General features: G+C 32.4%; 2 protein-coding genes across 7 annotated transcripts; one reads left to right on the top strand and one right to left on the bottom strand.

The window, feature by feature from the left end:
* LOC139810765 (lysosomal alpha-mannosidase-like) lies at nt 1–16,482 on the bottom strand. Of its 6 annotated transcripts, none has more exons than XM_071774612.1 (19): nt 16,285–16,482; nt 16,050–16,070; nt 15,180–15,353; nt 12,479–12,581; nt 11,555–11,636; nt 8,395–8,580; nt 7,866–8,071; nt 6,593–6,729; nt 5,483–5,616; nt 4,206–4,419; nt 3,918–4,114; nt 3,582–3,784; nt 3,017–3,216; nt 2,407–2,617; nt 2,213–2,330; nt 1,622–1,898; nt 918–1,166; nt 524–673; nt 1–370 (listed from the first exon to the last, which is right to left on the bottom strand). In XM_071774612.1, exons 1-19 carry the CDS (start codon nt 16,342–16,344, stop codon nt 140–142), a joined length of 3,153 nt encoding a protein of 1,050 aa, XP_071630713.1. In that variant the 5' UTR covers nt 16,345–16,482; the 3' UTR covers nt 1–139. The 6 variants fall into 6 exon arrangements, with proteins under 6 accessions (XP_071630713.1, XP_071630712.1, XP_071630715.1 ...); XM_071774611.1 differs by lacking the exon at nt 5,483–5,616 and adding an exon at nt 5,833–5,966 and having other exon boundaries at nt 16,285–16,479; XM_071774614.1 differs by lacking the exons at nt 5,483–5,616; nt 16,050–16,070 and adding exons at nt 5,833–5,966; nt 13,404–13,628 and having other exon boundaries at nt 15,180–15,421; nt 16,285–16,419.
* A 138-nt stretch (nt 16,483–16,620) lies between these two features.
* Nucleotides 16,621–18,534, top strand: LOC139810774 (uncharacterized). Its single transcript, XM_071774639.1, has 3 exons — nt 16,621–16,816; nt 16,991–17,086; nt 17,154–18,534. Exons 1-3 carry the CDS (start codon nt 16,803–16,805, stop codon nt 18,142–18,144), a joined length of 1,101 nt encoding a protein of 366 aa, XP_071630740.1. The 5' UTR covers nt 16,621–16,802; the 3' UTR covers nt 18,145–18,534.
* The last annotated feature ends 30 nt before the right edge of the window (nt 18,535–18,564 follow it).

The following is an 18,564-nucleotide window of genomic DNA, read 5'->3' as shown; positions in this document are numbered from 1 at the left end:
TAGTTTTATATTATATAACTTTGCATTATGAGAAGTTACATTTTATTATAGTAATTACAGTAGGACATAGAAAATAATGAGGTAATGAATTTTTTATAAGAAGTTATTGTTGTAAAAATTAAATGTCTTCGCTAAAAGATTAAAGAGTTCTTTGCTTCACTTTGAGAATAAAGGTCCGTATTTCCATCGGTTTCAAGAGGACTCTGATTACATTGTCATTAATTTCCACAGTTTGTCTGCTTTCTTCCTCATTCTGGACAATGTCATTCGTCTCTGGCTCCCATTTCATACGTTTATTTTCGCTTAATAGCTGATTAGCGCCTAACGTAGTCTCTTCGATCGATTCAATCGTGAACGTCGAGAATAGGTCCTATTGAAGTGAGATAAGAGAATTGTAAGTCTCAAATATTTTTATTACATAGACAACTTCAAATTAACAATCATCAAATTTGTGTAACATACCTGTATTGGCTCTAATTGTAAGAAAATAATTAAAAACTTACTTATAAGTTTAAAAACTCACCTGAATGTTAAACTCAACTGATTGAGACAACTTCTGCGCCTCACCGACTTCAAAGAGATGCTCCAGTCTCAATAGAACTGTGTCATCTCTCCACGGCTCTAAGGTAAGAATATGCACGTTTAGCGGCAATGCTTTTTTAAGTCCAGAAGGCTGCAACATAAAAATGTTAATTAATAAAAACCAGGTCAAAATCATATTTACTTAAAAAATAACTTATAATGAATATATAACTATAATGAATATAAAAAATTTTATTGATTATTTAAAGTCGAGTTTAAAGTACAAACGTAGTAAAAAAAACTCTAAATAATACGTAAAAATGTGCTTTTCACACACTAATTGCAAATAATGTTGTATTTTCCATGGCCAAATAGAGATTAAGTGTTATACATACGAAATTTTGGAGTACACCATGTACATCTTCGAGATTATTCGAGGAGTTAACGGGGGTGCCTAAGATCCAGGGATGCAGAGCCAACTTAAGCGCCAATTCCTTCTCCTTTAATACAAATTCATCCACGCCCTTCACTTTACCTCCAAAGAGATGATGCCTGCCTCTTGCTACCAAACCTTCACCGAAGGCAGTTTCATTCAATGCCTCACCTACACCAAACGCGTCGTCCTTTAGAAGCCTTCGATGAAGCTAGAAACAATTTTATTTATTATATACATATTGTTATTTGACTCCAACATATCTGAAAATGTTCATTAAATTACAGTAAAATACATAGCACAAAGTAAATTCATAACTGATACTGTCTTCTTTTACAATAAATTTGCATTAAAATTTTTTAATTTATAAAATTAACTTTGTAAGTACAAAATTACGATTTAAGAATGAACAGTCCGAATACAGATGTTAAATTCACTTTATAGAATTTAAAATTTGTGCAGTTTACTTTAGATATAGCTAGCTATTTGAATTTTAAATTTTATATATAGATTTTATATATAAATTATAGATTTACATCAGTTTTGTCTTGACTATCTTATTATGTTAAAAAAATCATATATTTTTTTATCACTTAAATTTTATCAGAGATAGCATGCTTAGTAAAAATAATTGTAAAGATTTATTAATCAAATTTGTATTTCTACCATCAATTCAACGTCACCGTCTTCTAAACTGCTTCCACCCTGAGCACGATCGACGAGGACATTTAGTTTCAATTGGTTCTTTTCATCTTTGAGCGCAATTTTACTGGTCACTGGATAATAATTTCCAGATATCGGTTCATACAATTCGACGTCCCACGTTGGTCGATAATTTCTCACACGCTTTAACATCTCTCTTCCATTGCTATCCGTGTAAAACGTTTTGTCTGTTTGTAGATTGCTTGAGTATCTTGTGACTATCTCTCTACCAATTTTATCCCTAAAATAAAGCAGTTTATAATCATTATTTAATCAATTTTTTCTTATTTATTCAGACTTTATAAATATAATTTATAATTTTCCGAAAAGTTTATATAGAAATATTATAAGTATATATAAAACATAAATTTATAATAAAAATTTAATATCAGGTATTATGTGTATATAAAAAAATAATAATATTATTAATATATTATTAAAATATATGTAAAATTTTATGAAATTAGAAAAAAAAGAATTTTACGTTAAATTTTAGAAATCTCAGAGATTCTTATTGCACTGATTAAGTATTGCGACAATAGAAGCTGACAGTACTTGACAGGTATCGGTCCAACGAGCCAATCGAGTTCGATATATTCTTCTTCTGGATAAATTCGAACCACTTGACTAACCCAATCGTTTATTGTCTGATGGAGTTCTTCTACAACAGGACCTATAAAGAAGTGATATTTAGTATGCATTTATGATCTGTCATTTAGAATAAAGCTGGCTTAATAAATTCTATATACCTTTGTATATTTTATATGATCCGATGTACGCAAAATTTCTGGCCGATGTTTCTTTAGGTCTGAAGATATAAGCGCCAGATGATCTATTAGCGGAGATCTTGTTATTACCCTCTGCTCCTGTGTAGTATTGGAAAGATTGTACGACGCTCATGTCCTGGTTATTCCAACGTATTGCTAAGTTACCGTTGGTATTGACGGATATATTATACAGCTAAAAATTACAAAACATTCAATTATTATTTTCGAGATTATTCGATTAATACTTACTTTAGTTTTCTAAAACTAATTTTGTAACGTTATTAAGAAAAATTGTGAGACTGACTGTCTATATATAGAACTATGTATATATAGATTGTCTATAAATAAGAAAATTATCTGTGAAGTTTGAATTGTGATTGTGTGTTATAAAATATTTTATCCATGTATCAATGATAATTTCATTAATAGGAAATTAATGTATTCTTAGAATATATTTTAAATATGTTATTACATAACAATTAATTAATTAGTTTCTTTAACTTACAGTGAGAAAAGATGATATTTTAACAGTCTACATTAAATTTTAACTTCCAATGATTTATATTGCACATTTTTATATAGATCTATTTACCTCATTACTTATAAATTTGTCTGATTGAGGTTGGTCAACTACATTTTCTTGCGTTTTTTTGGTGACAATATAAACCCGAATACCGAGAGGAGGGATATTTGAAGCGCGAAAAACGACTTCATTTGTCGCGCTGCTCTTTCTTCCTGGGATTTTCTGTACTGCTTCGGGAATCGGTACTATTTGCGCGGTTGGGTACACTCCTTTAACTCCCCAAAAGTAGATACATATATTGTAAACATTTTTGTAAAATTATTATAAACTAGTAAAAATACGTGTATTTTACATATTTATATTTTTAATTAATATATATATTCTATATATTTTTTAAACACAATATAATAATTTTAATTGATATGTAGAAACAATATTACTTAATATATCTATTTTATGTAAAAAAATATTATCACATTTCGTAATTATGATATATATATATATATATATATATATATATATATATATATATATATATACGAATTATGATATATAAAAATGCCTGTGATTTTTAAATCTATACACTTGTATTGTATATTATTTTAGACAATATATTTTAAAGAAATGTACATACCGTCAATCACTGAGTGAACAACATAAAAATTTCCTTGAACGGGGACGCGAACATAGGTGGAAACAGGCCTGCTTAGAGGGTTGTATACTACAACCGCAAATACGTCATTTTTCTCAGAAAACGCACACGAGCTAATATTTAATTCCAAACATGTAAAGATTTTAAAGGTCTCCGACGTACTATTTGCCGTTCCTGCCCATTTCCTGTTTTACGAACATCAGCAAAAAAAACTATTTATAATTTAACTATTATATAATTATTTTATATTTTTATCTTATATTTTGACATTAAAAATTAAAATTAAAATTAAAGTAAGTTTTGATAGAGAATACTTACCCTATAGCTTTGGAGATTATTTCTCCGGCTTTATCCATACTCTCATATAATATACGAGAATAATCTTCCGCGACTTTTTGTTTCTCAGTGCCGGTAATAGCATCGTGATGCTGCATCACTCCCATTGCTTCCCGGAAGTGTTCCAAGGATTCGTCATAATTCTTTAAGTTTGTCAAAATAACGAGTTGTTTGCTTGCCTAAAAACAAATAGTTATGCCTTGAAAATATGACTCGTAGTTAAATAGATTACAGTTTGAGTACAAATTAAGTTATCTTTGACTATCTTACTTGCAACAAGTTATTTCCTTCGCGCTCAAAGTATTTCGAGGTTGGTCTTGACGAGAAATAGCCGGTCCAGAAAGCGTGAGGATCGCTCGAATACGGGAAGAAGTCATCGCTCTTAGTAGGCCATTGAAGATTTAAATCGTTCAGGGCCTTCAAGTAGCACGAGGGTGTCGAATAAATTACATTTACTGTAGAACCATTGCGTTCATTTGTATATCTAAAAAAAATATAAAAGAAGTTTTAATGCCAAATTATGTAAGATATATTTTAAGATACTTTTGGAATAATTATTCTATTAAGGCTCAATAATAATTAGAACTCACAAAACCAAATTATTTTATGAATTATTAAAGATATATTATAATAAATATAATTACGATTAAGATTATGATATAAAAATGTATTAAGTGCAATACCTTATTCTATTTTTGATTCTCATAAGTTTTGCTAAATTTTAGTTATTATTAATATTATGGGATTTATATGATACCATCAAAACAAACTTAATTAAAATTTAAAAATTAATAAAAGAAAACTTTTATAATTATATATACTGCTTTATGTGTTAATTCTATTTTTTTTAATATTAATTATATCAACATGTATGTGTGTTTATGTTAAATTGTTGAAAAAACATCTCATAATATTTGTTAATTAAGAAGTTAAAATTAAATATTGAAGCTTTATGAAAAAAGTGGACGAAAAGATTTTTCGTATCTTACCTGTTACACAATTGATTTTTTAAGTCTAGAAAAACTTTTGCGTTCTCTACCAGTTTTATGCATTTCAGTATTATTTATAATTATTTCTTTCTTTAATTATTATTGTCGATAACTGCTAGCTTGTAAATCGTTATTTTATGTTAAAAATTAAGAAAATGACAAAATCGTCGTAGATGTCGACATCGTATAATGTCACATTATTTTTAATTTTTTGCATTTTTTATTTAATACATTTTATTATGCTTTAAAGAAAGAATGCTAATTTAACTTTTTACACAATCACTTTATGTCATACTATATTTTGTTCTCTTTTTATTTTTTATTTTATTTTTCTATTTATTGAATTTTAAGTAAAAAATAAGACATTTTAATATAAAAAAAATATTAATTTTCTCTTATTTGCCTTATATTATAAATAGAATATTATAAATCTAAATTTATTCTATATTTAATTATATGGATATTTACTCCAAACTTAATAAAATTTAAGATCAGTGAATGAGTCAAATAATCTCAAAAGTCGAATTTGTCAGAAATATTTGTTAAAGTTAGACTTACTTAATTAGCTTGTCTAAGTTACCGAACACCATTTCAGCCTGTTGATAATGAAAATCCTCTCCCATGGTGATAATAATGTGATTAGTTTTGTAGGTAAGTGCTTGAATCTTCGCATATCTCACGAACAGGTCCACCTGCCAATCGCGCATAATTTTTACTTACCGTGTCACGAAGACGGCATTTCATCGCTCGCGATGTTGTAAAAACCATTTCTGCCCTTCAGTTCTTTTTGTCTACTAGCGATGTCGTCCTTTGCGAAGCAACAATATTGCTTTTTTTGCAAGCTCGTAAGCGTCGGACATATTTCGAAAAGCGTGAATTATAAAATTTAAATTTTTGGTGTTTAATACCTTATCAGCTTGTCCAGATTCGTGAAGTACATTTCCGCGTGCTGATAAGTGAAATCTCCTCCCATTGTCATTATGACATGATTTGTGCGGAAATAACTACGTTGCGTAACCGCGTATCTCAGAAAATCATCGATCTGGCACAGAAACACATCGCGTAGATTATGATTCTAGCACAAAACGAATATGTCCTAAACTATTTGAGCAATTTGACCGTTAGTTAATAATTACGAGTTTTCAGAATTTATTATTATGCTTTAATAAGTTATGTTATCTTTTACGCATGTTATTTTTTGCTAATAAGAAAATCTCACTAAAACAAAAATTTTGATTTTTAATTAAACTTTTATATATAGTTAAATCTTCCAGATAAATTTGAAAATTTATAGTTGTCAAAATTTTTACAATCGATATTATTTCTCTCAGACTAAGAAATAAGTATCCCCTTTATATTAAATATATAGATAGTACTTAGATAAATATAATCTTTCTCAGCCTTTCTATCGTTTAAGTTATTAAAATTAAAATTTCCAGATGATAGAGATTTTCTATTAAATATTTATATTACTTTTGGTGATTGTATTACTTTTTTCTGTTAATAATTTTATTATCTCGTTAATAATAATTAGAAATAAATTAATTGGCAGAAAGCGTCGGATAAGCTCTATTCGTTAATTTACGCTTGAGACGACCTCGTTAGTTTATCGTTAGGGTCCTCTGTGTCAATAACTACCACATTCCGCGATGTTATTACATTACATACCCTACTGTCGATGTTGTAGTCGGGGCTATCGGGATCATCGACCATTGGTTCGTCAGCGCATAAAACGTCGAAGCAAAATCCTGGTGGTGGACTGTAATTGTTGAACATCGCGACTGTGAACAAGTTCGCTCGCTTGCCTAAAAATAATATTAAATATGTATAATTTTATCCATTGTGCAATATATATCTCTTTTATCTATAAGAAAATCCAGTTTCTAAATATATGCAAAATTTAGAATTGATTTCTTTCCTTAGCAAAAACGTAAAAAAAAAGTCATTATTTATTAAGACTTTTAAATTTTTGCTGAGAACTTTGTAAGATTCAAATAAAATTTTTATTAAAGTATATTCCTCGTGCAATATATAAATAATATTCTATTGTCATATTACTAATTATTAGCAATATTATGAATTTGCGTTAATTATTTAAGAAATATTGATAACTCAACGATTTTACAGAAGAAAACTTAATTCTTAGAAAAATTCTTAGAAAAATTGTTATAAATGTATTCAGTGTTAGATATACATGTGTTATATGTAATGTGCACATTGTATCTTTCTTTCTTCTGTAATTATAGTAATAATTACTAGTTACATTAGTTTACAAATTTTTATTTTGTTTTTGTTCAATCAATAAAAATCATAAATTTAAAAAAAAATAGGTTTACACAACATACATTTGAAGGAAAAAAATATCCATTACATCTTACTCAATTTTTTTCAAAAAAGTATAAAATAAGTGTCATATTAAAGAATAAATTAAAATACAAGAATTTTAATTTAATATTTTAATTTAATATTTAAAATTTAGTATTTAAAACATCTTAGCTATATTGACAATACAAATGAATTATATGACTATATGATTATGTGAATATGTAAAGAAAGCAACGAAGGCTTATAACTGTTACGGAGGCTCGTTATCAAGGATAGTGAGATGAAAACATAATGAATGATTATTGCTAGTTTCTTCTAAGAAAAATAGACCCAGCACATTTGTGATATCTCTTTTAAATTATAAATACAGTTATTGCAAATATTTATTCTTTAACTTTTATGCTGTTACTTCTTTTCTTAAAATTTTGGCACTTATTATTTATTGCAAAACTTTGAATTACGATAGAGGCATATTTAGATGTGTAGGAATTTTTTGGTTGTTAATTCATATTCAGAGTAATAAAAACAACATAATAGGAAACAGTTTTTGATCATGAGCAAAAATGCTGTAAATTAGTGTTATTAGTCCTCGCCTTTATCAAAGATACTTTTTTACCTAAATTTGGACTGCTCTTCCAAATAAATTCCATCTCTTTGTCTTGTAATCTCTTATTCTTATCTTGATAATCAAGACGACCAAATAGCATTCCATCGAATCCCATTTGCGAGAATAAAGAAGCCTGTTCTCTGGAATGGCCGAATGGGTCTATTTGCCATCCAATGCGCGGTCTGGCACAGCTTCCGAACGTGTCGTCGAGTCGCCTACAGATCAAAGATCAGTAACATATAAATTATGATTTTAGATAAGAACTTATACGAAATGTGTCTAGAAGACAAAATGCTGTATTATATTCACATGTGATATAGATTTAATTAAGCCAACATTCGTAAAAATAAATATATTTTTTACTTCGAGAATATTTATAGAAAAGTATTTAAATTACATCTCGTGTTTTATACATACGCGAAATCATCAGATACATGTAGACGAGTGAGAAGAGTTTTATAAATTATTTGGTTGTACTCAGTTTTGAGGTTTTTCTCACTCTGATGTGTTTACCATATCAAACACATATATGTTGTACCTGAATCCCCATGTGAATTGATCCACTAATGAATGATAGTGAGTACAAGCTTCGTCGTTCATGCTCCATGCTCCTCCGATAATTTCCAATCGCCCTTCGGCGATTAGGGTTCTGACATCAGCACGTACCAAGTCATTTTGTCGTAACCACCACTTCCAGAGGAAAGCGGTCTCCACCCAAATAAATCTGCGGAAGTAATTGAATAATATAAAATTTATGCTATATATAACATATGTTTGAGTAATGTAAAATTTATTGCAGGGTTGGCAAAAAACATGTTTTTTTTATTTTAAACAAAAAACATTGTTTTTTTTTGTTTAAAACAATGTTTTATGTTTTATTTGTGTTTTAAACTAAGGTATAAAAAAAACATGTTTTAAACAAAAAAACATGTTTTAAACAAGCAAAAAAAACACGATAGCTTTGATCTATGCAAGAAGATTTAAAATAAAATATTTATTGATCTGAAAGCAGCATTCGACTCCGTGAACAGAGAAAAAATTTGGGAGGCACTGAAAAGAGAAGGGATTAGTGAACAGCTGAGAACTAGGATAGAAGATCTGTACGAAGAGACAAGAAGCGTGGTAAGAGTGAAAGGAGAAAAGGGATCATGCTTTTGCATGGTCAAAGGAGTCAGACAGGGATGCCCGCTGAGCGCTATGCTCTTCATACTACTGCTGGCAGATTTAGAGGAAACAATGAGAAGGGGGCAAGATGAAGGCGTAGTAGTAGGGAGAATAAAATTTTGGACGTTAGCATACGCAAACGATATAATAGCTATAGCAGAGGACGAAGAGGAGATGAAGAGGACGATGAAAAGACTGGAGAAATATTTCGACAGAAAAAAGCTGAGAGTGAATGTAGGGAAAACAAAGGTAATGAGATTTAGGAAGGAAGTAGGTAAAATGAAGAAAATGGAATGGAAATGGATGGGAGAAAAAAATAGAGGAGGTAAAGGAATTCTGATATCTAGGCTACACATTCCAAAAGAACGGAGGACAGGAGGCGCATATAAAAGAGTAAGGAAAGCTACCATAGCAATGAAACAGATTTGGGGAATAGGAAAAAAGTTATTTGGAGGAGACTGGATAAGAAGAATTAAGTTATACGATTCAGTCGATTCACTGGTAGCAAGCATAGCTTTATATGGAGCAGAAGTGTGAGGATGGAAAGAGAGAGAGAAAATAGAAAGAATGCACGAAAGGTATATAAGGTGGACATTGGGCCTAGACTGGAGCACACCCGGATACATGATAAGGGAGGAAACCAAGAGGGACAGAATCTTACTCTCTTACTCAGAGTAAGTGCTGGTAAAAGGGCAATGAAATACGAGGAAAAACTGGAAAGGGGAGAGGGAAATGAGATTGCAAGACAATGCTGGAAAGAAATAAAAGGGAATGTCAGGAAGGAAAAGGCAAATTGGGAAGAAGAGAGAAGGAGCTTTTATGAAAAAAGAGGATACGCAACTGAGGAGATAGAAAGGAAAAGAGGAAATGGCTGAGGCAGTATAGAGGAGATAACAAGAAGAGACAAAGACATTCAGAGTCAAGAGAGAGATGAAAGAGTAAGAGAGTCTAGATATAACAGGTGGTACAGGGAGATAGCAGAAATCAGAAGGCCAGAATACCTAGAGAAAAAAGAGAAAGAGAAGTCCATGATCAGGATAGCGAGATTTAGGCTAGGTAATGAGATAAGAGGTGGAAGATATTGGGAACCAATAGAGAAAAGAAGCTGTAGAATATGTGGTGCAGAACCAGAGACATGGGAGCGTGTGTTAGAGCGGTGCACAAGAGGAAAGGAGGAGGAGAATAAGCCAGAAGGAATTGGCGAGAAGATCATAAGGATACTGAATAGTAAAGGAGAGAGAGATAAATGGATGGCAGAGCTGGAGAGAAGAAGAAGACAGGCTAATACAGCGGCAAGTTAGTCAGAAAGATTAGAGAATAATACAGATGATTTTTGTTGAGGAGGATAAGCGGAAGGTATTGGATTCAAAGAGAAAAGAAGAGAGCGGATTGAGGGTGAAAATGGACGAGGACAAGTCGGTGGAAACGAGGGTAAGAGAAAGAGAGGAGAAAGAAAGGAGAAAAGAGAGGAAAGAAGAGGAAAGCGGGAGGCCAAAGAGGATCATGGAGGAAGAAAGAGCGAAAAGGATGGAGGAGAATCTCCTTATGGATACGGACGAGGACGAAGCAGATAGGAAGAAAAAAGAATAGGAGAAATTTAGGATGGAAAAGAGAGATAAAAGGAGATAAAGAGAGAAGCATTAAGAGAGAGGAAGGGGAGAAGGAAGTAAGATTGTAAGAATGTAAGAATAATCTTTAATGCAGTTATTTGCAGAGTGAACGTAGAATAAGAAAGAAGGAAGGCATCAAACAAGAGGAGGGAGAGAGCCGGAAAGAAAAGGGAAGAGCAACGACAGAAAGGAGAAAGTCAGAGGGGTGCGGAATTAAAGGAAGCTGAAAGAGATGACCAGAAGGGTGCCGGATGGAAGACGAAGGGAAGGGAAATGAGATGTGAGGTCGCTCAATGACCAGGTCGGGGAAAAAAGAAATAAGAAAAATTATATTATAGATATAAAATGTATACGATTAATGATTGAATGTATAATGTATATGATTTTATTTGTATAGCAGAATTTGTAAAGGTTTTTGGGAACGTTTTTACTGAAAAAAACGCCTTTTCAACCCCAGAAGGGGGGTGAAATAAAAATTAATTGATTGATATATATCTTTATATTTATATGCTACACAAATAATATAGATAAAAAACTAAATAAAGGTTTAGTTTTTGTTTTTTTTGCAATTTTTTCTAAATAATCACATGTTTTTAATTGCAGTGTTTTAAACAGTTTTAAACAGTAGTTTAAAACTGTTTAAAACAAAAATGTTTAAAACAGTGTCCACTTAAAACAGTGTCAGTTTTAAACAGACAGTTTTAAACAAATTGTTTAAAACATGCCAACCCTGATTTATTGGTTGAAATTCTTTTTAACAGTAGAATTGATAAGGTACTTACAAAGTATTAACGTTACACTTATCATAAAGTAATATTATCTGTATGTTATATATCTACTTATCTATGATAATGTGCTTTGAATGTATTCGTGCGAATCTTTATCGCATGCTTATGTCAGAGACGTTGTACTTGAGATAATCACCTTCTAGTTGGGTCAGCTAACAGTGCTTTAATGACACTGTCAAGAATGTACTGCACACCGGCCTTTTGGATTGTAGAACGACCTCAATGAATAAAAAATTTTTATTACAAATTTATAAGATAATGAAATATAGAAATGTGAATCTATAGTAATAAAATATCATATAATAATGAAAATAGAGAAAGATAATCTTCATTCTCAGCAGAAGAATGTCACAATTATGTAATAATAATATAATTGTATAAAGTCTGTAAGAAGCATTTAAGGAGCTTTTAAGCTTTTATATTATAGATGTTATATATATATATGTTATATGTTATATATATAGATGTTATATATGATGTTATATAGATGTTATATATATAGATGTTATATATATATATAGGTTATATGTTATATATATATATATATATATATATATATATATATATATGTAGGTCCGGAAGTATGTTCCGGGACTTTTATTTTTTTACATCGGTATATTCCAGGACATTTGGCAGTTTCCAGGACTGTCCTGGAAAAAATTCATGTCCTACGGCACGTTTCGGGACAATTTTTTGAATCTGATTACATATATATGCGTTATATTCCAGGACTGTACATTTCAAAAAACGTAAACAGTCCCGGAACATACCTCTAGACCTACATATATATATAAGAAAATAATAAATGTAACAGAAAATAATGCATGCGGTTATAAATATTAATGAAAATATGATGATTGTGTGCAAAATACATTTTTCTCTGGGAAAAATAAATACAATTATAACTATACTTATTTATTTGTCCCAGAGTTCTCACATAAATTTTATCACGTACCCTCTCTCGAAAGCATAAATAAAGATTATTTTTTCTGTCATTCACATTTGAATTATTAGTTTTATTATTTATTCTCTCACATGATTAGTTTTACTGTTGACTTACTTCCAAAGTAATACTGATCCACGGTTTTCAACCAACCGACATCGTCATGAGTATGCGGGACCATATGAATGTTAAGTTTATTCGGATCCACGGCATGGCATGCCTAAAATTAATAAAGCATGTACCACATTTATTCTACTTATTTTGTAATTAGTTATTGGGTTTTAAAATACGTATTATATGAATTAAATGAATTTACATTAAAAACGCAATTTTGGTTATTGCGCGGAAGCAGATATTTGTGAACGAAAAATTGACACCAATCTGTAAGGACGTTCTCCGGAAAATCTATTATATTTTCTCTAGATTTTCTTGAAACTGTAAATATATGTTAATTTAGGTGTGCTTTATGCGTGGTATAAATTTCAGTACCTTTTGCGGTATTAAAAATCGAGATACTGAGCTCCAAAGTTTCAACTTTTAACATGGGATTCCTATTCCTATTGTAAAACAGACATTATAATAAATTGTGAAAAAAGTTTTCTCTAAATGTTTTTGAAAAACTAATATATGATGCTCCATAAAAATAGAAATAATATGCTCAATACCCTTGCGGTACTCGTTTTCGAGAAATACTTGTGTAAAGTACGCGATTTGATGAGTTTTTCGCTCGGTTCAGAGTGACAGAATAGGAGAGGCGTCAGTTACTTGGCGACTCACACCCCTGTTGAGCTGCCCCTCTCATTATAATTGGTTCTTACACTTAGATCCGGAGAAGAAACAAAGATAAGAACCAATCATATTAAAGAATCACTGACCGCTCACTCAACAGTTGTGTTTCCTGAATGCGGCCATTATATGTAATATTTTGTATATAAACATCTTTTTAAGCACGAATACAAGTTGAGCACGACTGGAGCCGGAGAACGTCCTTACGATTTGCATCGCATTCCTAATAACTCCAGTTAGCAATTAATTTACGTACCTCATGGCACTTAGTAGGTGCTGCGTCTGGTGTGGTTCGTGGTATTCGCGCTGCATCGCCGGGAGCGAGAAACTGCGCGAATACCAGCGACAGAAGAAGAAGCAGAAATTCGTATCGCAACATAGCGTTGCTTCTTCTGACGTGTAACGTATGACTAATGAGATAATTGAAGCTGCCGCCCTATACTTATACCGTTGACGGACTTGGTGCGTGCCAGTGTGATAGCTTGCCACAGCAGATAAAAGACGATATAGACCGATGATGGTCGCCAATGCAATAGCGTAGGCGATAATTTAATTCAAAAATTCTTCGATTCAAAATACTTTAAAAGCATTCAATATAATAATATAATAATTTTAAAAAATATTAACATAAAAAATATATTTATTAGGCTGTTCTTCCGAAAACGTCCGTGCTCCGATTTAGGTGAAACTTTTGTGAATAGGTTCCTTTTAGATAAAAAAGACGTTTTCGGAAGTTTCGCCATTTATTATATTATTGTTCAAAATTTTTCCTAAAAATGATAGATATCACAAAATCGTGTTAACTAAAATAAAATTTACATACACTATGTAATACTTTTATTATCATGCTTTGATATTAAAAATATTATATCTGATAAAGTATGATATGGTTCTGTAATCTGATTGTAAAGTCGAATATCTCAAGAAAAATATGTAACATTCTGAGATGTTTTTCATCAAGAAATTCTTGATGTGAACAGATAACAGACACAAGAAGGTTCAATTTTATTATGGCAAGAGTTGCAATCCTTAAGAAATTATTGTATATATTGACATGAACTAACGTGAATGTTAATAAATAATAGAAATTATAAGCATTCTGCTATATTAAGAACAAAAATAAGTTATCTTACTATAATGCCAAAAAAATTATAAAAAATAATTACAAGTTTTTATTACCTATATTAAAAATTTACAATATATACCAAAGAGCTTGTAACCTATATTTTTTTATAAAATTATTTACATTAGTTTGAAAGTGAAAATTGGAATATGGTATTCAAATTGAAATGTAATATTCACTCTATAAACTCTAAAACTTACCAAATAATTATAAACTATTAATTAATTATAAGCAGCTCGCGTATAGATATCCAGTTTATCTTACTGCTACCGTGTATACACTTGGCACAAGTTACGTGACTCTTCTAGAGACCATTTCGTTTGAGGTCGAATGGTAAGATATTCTCTCTTGAACAGTTATATGAAACGTAAATATTGTAGTACTTACATTTCATATAACTGTTTTTTCGACTTATGTGTATTATTGTCATATTATCATTGTATTGTAATTAGAGTTTCTGAGAACGCGGATATCTTCTGTAGAACAAATATATTTTGTCAACATTTCTCTGTCATTAAAACAATCTAAAGTGACAATATTCATGATTATATATATAAATATTTAATATAAATTAATATAAATTAATATATTATAAATATTAATTAATATAAATATTAATATTAACATTTATTTATAAGGACTAATAAATAAATCTTAATTTTATAAATTCTTGTTTTAATCTTCTATTTTGTATCCTCGATGTAAAATAGTATATATAAAATCTTTATATAAAAGAATACTAATTTCTTTTTTAACTTTTTTCATGTCTATATATTTGTATCACATTGTTTTTTAAGGAAATTAGGGAATATGAACTAATAAATATGTTATGTGTTAAATTTTTCAACAATTTGAGATAAAGGAAGATCATCATCAATTATTATTATGCAAATAAGAGATGATACTCACCTCAAGGTTGCTCCGCCGCGCGTCGGGGCCCGATGTCTCTCTCAGACCTCCTCCTCCTATCAGGGTGTCAGGTATCCTCCTCCTCATCCTCCTCCTCTTCTCACCGCACAAGACACTCGCGAAAAGCACTCGCAGATAATAAACTAAAATCGCGCGGACTATTTTCGCGCGATACTGTACTCCCGTTTAAAAAGTCCATGAGAAGAATATTCCGTATATAGGTATCGTAATATTCTTCAACCCTGAGTTTCATAAAGCGCATATATGCGCGCATTTTCTATAGTAAACGTTACGTATGCTATAGATAAATGCGCGCATATGCGCTTTACGGAAATAAGCAAATGGACTTTGAAAAAGTTCTTTAGTCCGATTACTTGAACGGCACTTCCGAAACAAACGCGACGAACCGGCTGCGGCTGTTTATTCAATTAAATCGGCGGACGAGGGTACGTTTAGCTTCCCCGTCTTTGAATTTTTACCCAAGCAGAACAAGAATTTTGCTTAGGTAACATCCTTGGGGTACTGAGCCTTCCCATCTCGCCAAGGTCGTACCCATGGGAAGGAAGTACTTTACTGGTGTAATATATCGTACCAATTTATTCCGCGTTCATCACCGCGTTACGTTAAAGCGACGAAATAATGTTCGAAGATATATGTCGGCAACTTGACGCGATACTACGCGAGTCAAGCAATCAATGATACGTGTTATTAAAATTAAATATTGCACGCGTATAGTACGTGTCAAATTCGTAAATCTCGCAAAAGTAAAACTGCATTATTAATTTGCACAACGAAGAATCGGATCGTGACTGCTGGCCGCTAACTTAAGCGACGCGAATATATATACGAAATTATGAAGCATTCACAAACGGGCAATTTATCCACGCCGTTCTAAATAACACATTCGAATCACTTGATAAATCGATAATATCACTCAGCCCTTTTTTTCTCTACGGAGAGGATCGGAGATAAATCACATGATAATTTCGGCACAGCGTTCAAAGTACGACACGAGATAAATGAATTACGTTCGAATCTAACATATTATTACGGGACGAGCGATTATCGCCCGTGAATATCACACAACGAATTAAAAGTCACTCACAATTGTGATCTCACAATTACTTTCGCCTCGACGTTTCCGCCTCGAGCGAGCGCGACACATTTATTAATTCCGACAAACACTTAATTGATACACTTTTACATTGGGTGCATGCGTTCAGCCGATACTCCGCTAGCCTAGCAATCGTGAGCAGTCGCTCGTTTTTGCTCGTTTCCTCTCCTTTGACCCAATGGATTAAAAGGAGAGGAAACGAGCGACTGCTCACGATTGCTAGGCTAGCGGAGTATCGGCTGAACGCACCCATTATTGAGCACGTACGGCGCACGGCGCGTACTCGCGTAGTCGATTATTTCCGCGGCTCGCGGAACGAGGAGCAGGAGCGCCAATCATAGAAACGAATGCGTTCCGAATAACACAGTACGGAGCACAAACACTTTCTACCTGTGCGAAAACTGCGAGATTCAGAGATTTTTCGGAGAAGAACCCAGTTTGGTGATGGACATAATTTACTTGAAGAACTCCGTTTCCGTGATCCACTCTTTTTTTTTATTTACACAAGGATGAATGTCGAAAGGTAAGATTTAATGATTGCCTAGTACAAAATATAATCATTTTTACAAGTTAATGTCTGCTTTCCTACATTCTGGTACCTCTTGATCTTGCTTGGTCTACTGATAAAGAAGCGCAAAAGATAAATATTTTTCTGGCAGAGAGTTTATTTTTACAAATTATATGTTTGCTTTCTTAGATTCGAGTATCTCCTGAGCTTGGTTGGTCCACTGATAAAGAAGCGAGAAATGTACACTGCTCTTTCACCCACTCAGAGGCTTGCTATGACATTGAGGTAAGATCATCAATGTTCGCTTATCTTATCAATTTCTCAGGAGACGATTCAATTTGTAAATTTGCAGATTCTTGGCAGCAGGAGACAGTCAGTATTCTCTGAGCTTTTCATATCGATGTGGCCAGAGCACAGTCTCTCAGATCCTGGCCGAAACAACTCGAGCACTTGTAAGTGTATTAAAGAGTGTATTTGTAAACCCCCCAGCAAATGAAGCGGAGTGGCGTGAGGTGAGTGCCGGATTTTGGGAAGAATGGCAGTTTCCTCATTGTGTGGGGGCCATCGATGGGAAGCACGTTCAAGTACAGGACCCACAAGCTTCCCAAAGTGTTTATTTTAATTACAAGAAGACATTTAGCATGGTTCTATTGGCAGTTTGTGATGCACACTACAATTTCATCATGCTGGATGTAGGAGCAGAAGGCTCACAAAGTGATGGCGGAGTTTTTCAATCGTCTGAAATGGGTCGGCGATTGAATGATGGATCCCTTAACTTGCCGAATTCAAGTCACTTACCAGGAACTGATGTTGACATGCCCTACTTCCTTGTAGGAGATGCAGCTTTCCCTTTGAAACCTTTCCTGATGAAACCCTATGGCGAGCGCAACATACCCCATGACAAGTCTGTGTATAACTTCAGGTTGAGCAGAGCAAGGAGAGTAATTGAAAATGCTTTTGGCATTTTAGCGGCTCGTTGGAGGATTTTCCGTCACTCCATTATTGCTACAGAAGACAATGTAGAAAGCATAATTGAATGTGCTGTTTGCCTCCACAATTTCATCCGTAAGACAGGCGACAGGAAACTCAACCTACAATATTGCCCTCCTTCTTTTGTGGACCAGGAATTGCCAACTGGCGAACTGGTAGAGGGAGAATGGCGTGACATTGTCGCTGGGGAAAATGGAGCCATCATTGATGGTCCACGGATGGGAGTAAGAAATGCTGCTCTTGGAATTTTACAACAGAGAGATACACTGAAAGAGTTTGTAAATGGGCCTGGGGCTATGCGCCATCAAGACGATATTGTGAGGATCCGGCAAGGAATTATCCCCCTTCAGTAGCTGTAGATTTCGATAATTTGTCTAGTGTAATTTATTATTATTTTGCGTCATCATATATGTTGTTTCTCGCTTTTATTGATCAAAAGTTGTTCAGTTGCGTTCGCCGCAAGTGTATATATTACTGTACTTTATACTTTTTTTTTTTACTGTACTTTTTTTTTAATCAACCGGATATCTCAAATTGGAGAGAAATTCGAAAAGATTCCGAAGAAAGGTACAAGGGAACAAAAAATTCTCCATTCCATTTTTCAATTCTCTTTTTGGTTTTGTTGGTATTGGGTTCGCTATCACGATTACTGAATGGACTCACAATTATTCGCTTTCGATATCGCGGATACCTTAATTAATTCGACATACATAGAACGATAATGTCATGAGATCTACGCTTACGACCATGATATTTGAAATAAAATAAATAGA

Source organism: Temnothorax longispinosus, chromosome 3 (assembly GCF_030848805.1).
Source record: "Temnothorax longispinosus isolate EJ_2023e chromosome 3, Tlon_JGU_v1, whole genome shotgun sequence".
Taxonomy (NCBI): Eukaryota; Metazoa; Arthropoda; class Insecta; order Hymenoptera; family Formicidae; genus Temnothorax; species Temnothorax longispinosus.
Note: the sequence above shows the minus strand (reverse complement) of the source record. Positions and strands in the feature narration are given on the sequence as shown.

Coding starts and splice junctions, on each gene's coding strand:
- LOC139810765 (XM_071774612.1), bottom strand. CDS start 16,344: ATGTGTCGCGCTCGCTCGAGGCGGAAACGTCGAGGCGAAAGTAATTGT. Junction 3,785..3,917: donor ATAATCTCCAAAGCTATAGG/GTAAGTATTCTC, acceptor TTCGTAAAACAG/GAAATGGGCAGGAACGGCAA. Junction 3,217..3,581: donor TGTTCACTCAGTGATTGACG/GTATGTACATTT, acceptor GGGGAGTTAAAG/GAGTGTACCCAACCGCGCAA.
- LOC139810774 (XM_071774639.1), top strand. Junction 17,087..17,153: donor AGGCTTGCTATGACATTGAG/GTAAGATCATCA, acceptor GTAAATTTGCAG/ATTCTTGGCAGCAGGAGACA.